The 9,401-nt window shown below is 44.7% G+C and overlaps 1 gene segment (V, D, J or C); it reads right to left on the reverse strand.

The window, feature by feature from the left end:
* Positions 1-7,796: 7,796 nt before the first annotated feature.
* LOC129508274 (immunoglobulin lambda variable 2-8-like) lies at positions 7,797-8,319 on the reverse strand. The segment is given in 2 exon segments: positions 7,797-8,125; positions 8,242-8,319. Coding segments are annotated over 2 exon segments (375 nt in total).
* Positions 8,320-9,401: the final 1,082 nt, after the last annotated feature.

Raw genomic sequence — 9,401 nt, forward strand, 5'->3', positions numbered from 1 at the left:
CTACCAGCTGCTCCCAGTTCCCTCGTTTCTATACTCATACAATATCCAGACCATTGCCACGTTGAGATCCCTCTGGGTCAGGATTGAGCACTTGCCTAAAGAAGTGTCCGTATGTGGGGTCCTTTCCGGGGACATTGCCTCTTGTGAGGGAAAGAACGAGACTAGATTAATGTGTCTTGCTCTTGAATACAAGTGTGATGGCTGGAGCTTCAGCAGCCTTCCTGACGTCTGTCATCTTAAAGAATGAAGAGTAGGGATCCCTGGGTGGCGCAGCGGTTTGGCGCCTGCCTTTGGCCCAGGGCGCGATCCTGGAGACCCGGGATCGAATCCCACGTCGGGCTCCCGGTGCATGGAGCCTGCTTCTCCCTCTGCCTGTGTCTCTGCCTCTCTCTCTCTCTCTCTCTGTGACTATCATAAGTAATTAAAAAATTAAAAAAAATGAAAAAAAAAAAAAGAATGAAGAGTAAACCCTCAGTGATGCTGCAACAGAAAGAGAGAGTGTTTGGGACTTTATGGATGTGGTGAAGATCTGGAGAACCACCATGTGACTCAGACGTATTGTTGGAGTACAAAATAGGTTCCTGTGTGTCCCTGCCACTGATTGTCATGCATATGTTTTGCATTAAAATATTCTCAGGGAGCGAGGAGGGGCAAGATGGCAGAAGAGTAGGGTCCCCAAATCACCTGTCCCCACCAAATTACCTAGATAACCTTCAAATCATCCTGAAAATCTACGAATTCGGTCTCAGATTTAAAGAGAGACCAGCTGAAACGCTACAGTGAGAAGAGTCCGTGCTTCTACCAAGGTAGGAAGACGGGGAAAAAGAAATAAAGAAACAAAAGGCATCCAAGGGGGAGGGGCCCCGCGAGGAGCCGGGCTAAGGACAGGGCGAGGGCCCCCAGGACAAGAAAGCCCCGTCCCGGAGAAGCAGGAGCTGCACCAACCTTCCCGGGCAGAAAGGGGCCGCCAGGGAGTTAGAGCAGGACCCAGGAGGGCGGGGATGCCCTCGGGCTCCCGGGGACACTAACAGACACCTGCGCCCCGGGAGAGTGCGCCGAGCTCCCTAAGGGCTGCAGCGCGCACGGCGGGACCCGGGAGCAGATTGGAGGGGCTCGGGCGGCGGCTCCGCAGAGGGGGCTGCGCGGCTCCGGGAGCAGCTCAGTGGCGGCGGCTCCGGCAGAGGAAGAGGCTCCGTGCGGAGGGGACTGCGCGGCCGGGAGCACGAATCCAACAGCGAAGGCCCCGGGAGCACTGGTCGCCAGGACACAGCCCAGGATCCGGCCTCCCCGGGACAAGCAGAGGCCCGGAGGGCCCAGGACCGCAAGAATGCTCCTGCCCGGAGCTGAGCAGATCAGCGGCCCCGCCCCCGGGGACTCCAGGACCTGCAGACGGAGAGCTCCGTATTTACTGTGGGAGCTAAATCCAGGGCTCCAGAGCTGGCCCCGCCACTGGGGTTGTTCCTACTGGGGCCTCACGGGGTAAACAACCCCCACTGAGCCCTGCACCAGGCAGGGGGCAGAGCAGCTCCCCCAAGTGCTAACACCTGAAAATCAGCACAATAGGCCCCTCTCCCAGAAGACCAGCTAGAGGGACAACTTCCAGGGGAAGTCAAGGGACTTAAAGTATACAGAATCAGAAGATACTCCCCCGTGGTTTTTTTTTTTTTTTCTGATTGCTTTCCCCACCGTTTTTTTTCCCGTTCTTTCTTTTTCTTTCTCTTTTTCTTCTTTTTTCTTTTTTCTTTTTTCTTTCATTCTCTCTCTCTCTTTTTCTCCTTTTCCCAGTACAACTTGTTTTTGGACACTTTGCACTGAGCAAAATGACTAGAAGGAAAACCTCACCTCAAAAGAAAGAATCAGAAACAGTCCTCTCTCCCACAGAGTTACAAAATCTGGATTACACTTCAATATCAAAAAGCCAATTCAGAAGCACTATTATACAGCTACTGGTGGCTCTAGAAAAAAGCATAGAGGACTCAAGAGACTTCATGGCTGCAGAATTTAGATCCAATCAGGCAGAAATTAAAAATCAATGGAATGAGATGCAATCCAAACTAGAAGTCCTAACGATGAGGGTTAACGAGGTGGAAGAACGAGTGAATGACATAGAAGACAAGTTGATGGCAAAGAGGGAAACTGAGGAAAAAACAGACAGACAATTAAAAGACCATGAAGACAGATTAAGGGAAATAAATGACAGCCTGAGGAAGAAAAACCTACGTTTAATTGGGGTTCCCGAGGGCGCCAAAAGGAACAGAGAGCCAGAATATGTATTTGAACAAATGCTAGCTGAAAACTTTCCCAATCTGGGAAGGGAAACAGGCATTCAGATCCAGGAAGTAGAGAAATCCTCCCCTAAAATCAACAAAAACTGTTCAACACCTCGACATTTAATAGTGAAGCTTGCAAATTCCAAAGATAAAGAGAAGATCCTTAAAGCAGCAAGAGACAAGAAGTCCCTGACTTTCATGAGGAGGAGTATTAGGGTAACAGCAGACCTCTCCACAGAGACGTGGCAGGCCAGAAAGGGCTGGCAGGATATATTCAGGGTCCTAAATGAGAAGAACATGCAACCAAGAATACTTTATCCAGCAAGGCTCTCATTCAAAATGGAAGGAGAAATAAAGAGCTTCCAAGACAGGCAGGAACTGAGAGAATAAGTGACCTCCAAACCAGCTCTGCAAGAAATTTTAAGGGGGACTCTTAAAATTCCCCTTTAAGAAGTTCAGTGGAACAATCCACAAAAACAAGGACTAAATAGATATCATGATGACACTAAACTCGTATCTGGTAATAGTAACTCTGAACGTGAACAGGCTCAATGACCCCATCAAAAGGCGCAGGGTTTCAGACTGGATAAAAAAGCAGGACCCATCGATTTGCTGTCTACAAGAGACTCATTTTAGACAGTAGGACACCTACAACCTGAAAATAAAAGGTTGGAGAACCATTTACCATTCAAATGGTTCTCAAAAGAAAGCAGGGGTAGCCATCCTTATATCAGATAAACTAAAATTTACCCCGAAGACTGTAGTGAGAGATGAAGAGGGACACTATATCATACTTAAAGGATCTATCCAGCAAGAGGACTTAACAATCCTCAATATATATGCCCCGATTGTGGGAGCTGCCAAATACTTAAACCAATTATTAACCAAAGTGAAGAAATACTTAGATAATAATACACTTATACTTGGTGACTTCAATCTAGCTCTTTCTATACTAGATAGGTCTTCTAAGCACAACATCTCCAAAGAAACGAGAGCTTTAAATGATACACTGGACCAGATGGATTTCACAGATATCTACAGAACTTTACATCCAAACTCAACTGAATACACATTCTTCTCAAGTGCACATGGAACTTTCTCCAGAATAGACCACATACTGGGTCACAAATCGGGTCTGAACTGATACCAAAAGATTGGGATTGTCCTCTGCATATTCTCAGATCATAATGCCTTGAAATTAGAACTAAATCACAACAGGAAGTTTGGAAGGACCTCAAACACGTGGAGGTTAAGGACCATCCTGCTAAAAGACGACAGGATCAACCAGGAAATTAAGGAAGAATTAAAAACATTCATGGAAACTAATGAGAATGAAGATACAACCGTTCAAAATCTTTGGGATGCAGCAAAAGCAGGCTGAGGGGGAAATACATCGCAATACAAGCATCCATTCAAAAACTGGAAATAACTCAAATACAAAAGGTAACCTTACACATAAAGGAGCTAGAGAAAAAACAGCAAATAGATCCTACACCCAGCAGAAGAAGAGAGTTAATTAAAATTAGAGCAGAACACAATGAAATTGAGACCAGAAGAACTGTGGAACAGATCAACAGAACCAGGAGTTGGTTCTTTGAAAGAATTAATAAGGTAGATAAACCATTATCCAACCTTATTAAAAAGAAGAGATAGAAGACTCAAATTAATAAAATCATGAATGAGAAAGGAGAGATCACTACCAACACCAAGGAAATACAAACGATTTTAAAAACATATTATGAACAGCTCTACGCCAATAAATTAGGCAATCTAGAAGAAATGGACGCATTCCTGGAAAGCCACAAACTACCAAAACTGGAACAGGAAGAAATAGAAAACCTGAACAGGTCAATAACCAGGGAGGAAATTGAAGCAGTCATTAAAAACCTCCCAAGACACAAAAGTCCAGGGCCAGATGGCTTCCTAGGGGAATTCTATCAAACATTCAAAGAAGAAACCATACCTATTCTATTAAAGCTGCTTGGAAAGATAGAAAGAGATGGAGTACTTCCAAATTTGTTCTGTGAGGCCAGCATCACCTTAATTCCAAAATCAGACAAAGACCCCACCAAAAAGGAGAATTACAGACCAATATCCCTGATGAACATGGATGCAAAAATTCTCAACAAGATACTAGCCAATAGGATCCAACAACACATTAAGAAAATTATTCACCATGACCAAGTAGGATTTATCCCCGGGACACAAGGCTGGTTCAACACTCGTAAAACAATCAATGTGATTCATCATATCAGCAAGAGAAAAACCAAGAACCATATGATCCTCTCATTAGATGCAGAGAAAGCATTTGACAAAATACAGCATCCATTCATGATCAGAACTCTTCAGAGTGTAGGGATAGAGGGAACTTTCCTCGACATCTTAAAAGCCATCTACGAAAAGCCCACAGCACATATCATCCTCAATGGAGAAGCACTGGAAGTCTTTCCCCTTAGATCAGGTTCAAGACAGGGATGTCCACTCTCACCACTGCTATTCAACATAGTACTGGAAGTCCTAGCCTCAGCAATCAGACAACAAAAAGACATTAAAGGCATTCAAATTGGCAAAGAATAAGTCAAACTCCCTCTTTGCCAATGACATGATACTCTACATAGAAAACCCAAAGGCCTCCACCCCAAGATTGCTAGAACTCATACAGCAATTTGGTAGCGTGGCAGGATACAAAATCAATGCCCAGAAATCAATGGCATTTCTATACACTAACAATGAGACTGAAGAAAGAGAAATTAAGGAGTCAATCCCATTTACAATTGCACCCAAAGGCACAAGACACCTAGGAATAAACCTAACCAAAGAGGTAAAGGACCTATACCCTAAAAACTATAGAACACTTCTGAAAGAAATTGAGGAAACACAAAGAGATGGGAAAATATTCCACGCTCATGGATTCGCAGAATTAATATTGTGAAAATGTCAATGTTACCCAGGGCAATTTACACGTTTAATGCAATCCCTATCAAAATACCATGGACTTTCTTCAGAGAGTTAGAACAAATTATTTTAAGATTTGTGTGGAATCAGAAAAGACCCCGAATAGCCAGGGGAATTTTAAAAAAGAAAACTATAGCTGGGGGCATCACAATGCCAGATTTCAGGTTGTACTACAAAGCTGTGGTCATCAAGACAGTGTGGTACTGGCACAAACACAGACACATAGATCAATGGAAGAGAATAGAGAACCCAGAAGTGGACCCTGAACTTTGCGGTCAACTAATATTCGATAAAGGAGGAAAGACGATCCACTGGAAGAAAGACCGTCTGTTCAATAAATGGTGCTGGGAAAATTGGACATCCACATGCAGAAGAATGAAACTAGACCACTCTCTTGCACCATACACAAAGATAAACTCAAAATGGATGAAAGATCTAAATGTGAGCCAAGATTCCATCAAAATCCTAGAGGAGAACACAGGCAACACCCTTTTTGAACTTGGCCACAGTAACTTCTTGCAAGATACATCTACAAAGGCAAAAGAAACAAAAGCAAAAATGAACTATTGGGACTTCATCAAGATAAGAAGCTTTTGCACAGCAAAGGATACAGTCAACAAAACTAAAAGACAACCTACAGAATGGGAGAAGATATTTGCAAATGACGTATCAGATAAAGGGCTAGTTTCCAAGATCTATAAAGAACTTCTTAAACTCAACACCAAGGAAACAAACAATCCAATCATGAAATGGGCAAAAGACATGAAGAGAAATCTCACAGAGGAAGACATAGACATGGCCAACAGGCACATGAGAAGATGCTCTGCATCACTTGCCATCAGGGAAATACAAATCAAAACCACAATGAGATACCACCTCACACCAGTGAGAATGAGGAAAATTAACAAGGCAGGAAACCACAAATGTTGGAGAGGATGCGGAGAAAAGGGAACACTCTTACACTGTTGGTGGGAATGTGAACTGGTGCAGCCACTCTGGAAAACTGTGTGGAGGTTCCTCAAAGAGTTAAAATAGACCTGCCCTACGACCCAGCAATTGCACTGCTGGGGATTTACCCCAAAGATTCAGATGCAATGAAACGCCGGGACACCTGCACCCGGATGTTTATAGCAGCAATGTCCACAATAGCCAAACTGTGGAAGGAGCCTCGGTGTCCATCGAAAGATGAATGGATCAAGAAGATGTGGTTTATGTATACAATGGAATATTACTCAGCCATTAGAAACGACAGATACCCACCATTTGCTTCAACGTGGATGGAACTGGAGGGTATTATGCTGAGTGTAGTAAGTCAATCGGAGAAGGACAAACAGTGTATGTTCTCATTCATTTGGGGAGTATAAATAATAGTGAAAAGGAATAGAGGGGAAGGGAGAAGAAATGTGTGGGAAATATAGAAAGGGAGACAGAACATAAAGACTCCTAACTCTGGGAAACGAACTAGAGGTGGTGGAAGGGGAGGAGGGTGGGGGGTGGGGGTGAATGGGTGACGGGCACTGAGGGGGGCTCTTGACGGGATGTGCCCTGGGTGTTATTCTGTATGTTGGTAAATTGAACACCAATAAAAAATAAATTTATTAAAAAAAAAAAAGAGGATGGGGATCCCTGGGTGGCGCAGCGGTTTGGCGCCTGCCTTTGGCCCAGGGCACGATCCTGGAGACCCGGGATCGAATCCCACGTCGGGCTCCAGTGCATGGGTCCTGCTTCTCCCTCTGCCTATGTCTCTGCCTCTCTCTCTCTCTCTCTCTCTCTCTCTCTCTCTCTCTCTCTCTGTGTGTGTGTGTGTGTGTGACTATCATAAATAAATTAAAAAAAAGAGGATGAATGAACCATAAAGCTAAAGCATGTAAAATTTTTAAAATCACAAATATCAATACCTGGGTTCTTCTATTTTAGCACAAAAGAAATATAGAGATTCTCTGAAGAATTACAAGTTAAGGGAGAGAGAGAAAAAAAATATCCAGGAAATACGTGCGGGTTCTGACCCAGAAAATCAATGGACACATGAATGGTAAACTCACATGCTGATTCCTTCACCATGTGGAATAATAAAAAATATGGATGCATATATTTACCTTAGGGACTTCAAAATATTTGAAATTGTTCTATCAAAAATGTCTATTTTTTCCTATTAAAAAAGTTTTTTAAAAATATTTTATTTATTTATTCATGAAAGACACACAGAGAGGGGCAGAGAAAGAGGCAGAGGGAGAAGTAGGATCCATGCAGGAAGCCCAATAGGAGACTCAATCCCGGGACGGAAGGATCACCCCTTGAGCTAAAGGCAGATGTTCAATGGCTGAGCCAACCAGGTATCCCCCAAAAAAGGTTTAAAACATATACAGTTTAGTTTTTTGAAAAGATATTTTTCCCCACAGGAAATACACAAGTAATTATATGAAGTGTGAACATTCTGAAGAAAATACTACATCTGCCACAGAGGAGGAGGGGTGACCATAGTGCTGTGCTTCTAGATGTCCCCATGTTGAGTGAGCATCTTCATACCAAGGAGGAAGCCTGTGAACACAGGCAGATTTAGGTCTCACTTCCTCATGAGCTTGTACCACTGTGGAAACTATTACTACCAGCATATGCGCTGCAGTAATAATCAGCCTCATCTTCAGCCTGGAGCCCAGAGATGGTCAAGGAGGCCGTGTTCCCAGACTTGGAGCCAGAGAAGCGAGCAGGGATCCCTGACGGCCGATTATTGGTATAGTAAATCAGGAGTTTGGGGGAGGTGCCTGGGAACTGTTGGTACCAGTCGATATAATTATTACTGCCAATGTTACTGCTGCTTCCATCACAGGAGATGGTGACAGTCTGGCCCAAAGTCCCAGACACCGAGGAAGGTTGAGTCAGGGCAGACTGGGCCCAGGACCCTGAAAAGAGAGAGAGCATAATACAATGAGTTTAGTGCTGGGTACCCAGGTAAGGCTGAGGAGGAGAGAGAGGATCAAACTAGATGGCCCCAAGGCCCTTTCCCTGGAGACCTCACCTGTGCCCTGAGAGAGAAAGGTGAGGAGGACCAGAGTCCAGGCCATGGTGGAGATGCCCCAAAATCACTGCCTTCTGAGACCCCAACCCTGGGCCTGGCTCCCCCATAACTCCCTTATCCCCTCCCCTGCCTCAGAGGAGGGAGGGGCCTCCATGCAAATATGTTTCCTGACCCTGCCTCTCCCCACCCACCCTGACCTGACTCTCTCTTCTAGGTACTTCTGCATCCCTGGGCAGCAGAGCTTAGCTGCGCAGAAATTAAAACACTTTCACAGGGATTTTCTGAACCATGACTGACAGGAACCCATGACAGACCCTAGGAATTCAAGCCAGACTTGGAATATCTATACCTTCCACTGAGGAATTCTTGGTGTGGATAGGGGAGGAATCTCCGACCAATTCATTGTGTGGAGGAGGGAAGAAGAGAACTCCAGGGTTGCTGAGATTAGAGGAGATTCAAGTACTCCTCTACCCAGGATCACAGGCAGAGCTGGGATCTCATTGCCCTCCACTGCGTCTTGGTTTCCCTCTAATACCTGCATTTCAACCTTTGGTCTGCGTCCTGCTCAACAGTGGATTCAGGTTAGGACATGCTTACTGGCACTTCCAGAAAAGGAATTATAGGAACACAACAGATATTAGACCCCTCTTCCTTCATGTTCCATCTAAAGTGTCTCCAGATTAGAGACACTGCATTAGACCTGCATAAAGGAGAAAAAAAAACAAATACTGCTTTTCCCACAACGGGCCGTCGCTGCCGCCTAGTGGCCCCATGGGATAAAACCAAGCACCAGGGCAGGCAGCACAGAGAGCACTCAAAACCCATGTTCTGCTCATCTTCCTCCTGCCCTCCCTCCACACCTTCCCAGCTCAGTCCCAGGCCCCCTGGTCTCTTTGACGCAACTTTAGATTCTTTCCACTTATCCTTTACTTCCTCAACATCGAAATAAGGAATCTGCAAAATGGAGTGGCCCAGATGCTCCCTCTCTGAGTCACCTTGCTTATTCCAGAAAGGCCAAGTCACAGGAATAGAATATGTGGATGGATGTGGCTCAGGGCTGAGGAAACATCACATATTATTAAATTAATTCGATCTCAGTTGGTATGAGGATGAGAAAAGAGGGACTGCGAGAAAATGGCTGAATTTTTTAAATGATTAGA

The sequence above is a fragment of the Nyctereutes procyonoides genome, unplaced genomic scaffold, assembly GCF_905146905.1.
Source record: "Nyctereutes procyonoides isolate TBG_1078 unplaced genomic scaffold, NYPRO_anot_genome, whole genome shotgun sequence".
Taxonomy (NCBI): domain Eukaryota; kingdom Metazoa; phylum Chordata; class Mammalia; order Carnivora; family Canidae; genus Nyctereutes; species Nyctereutes procyonoides.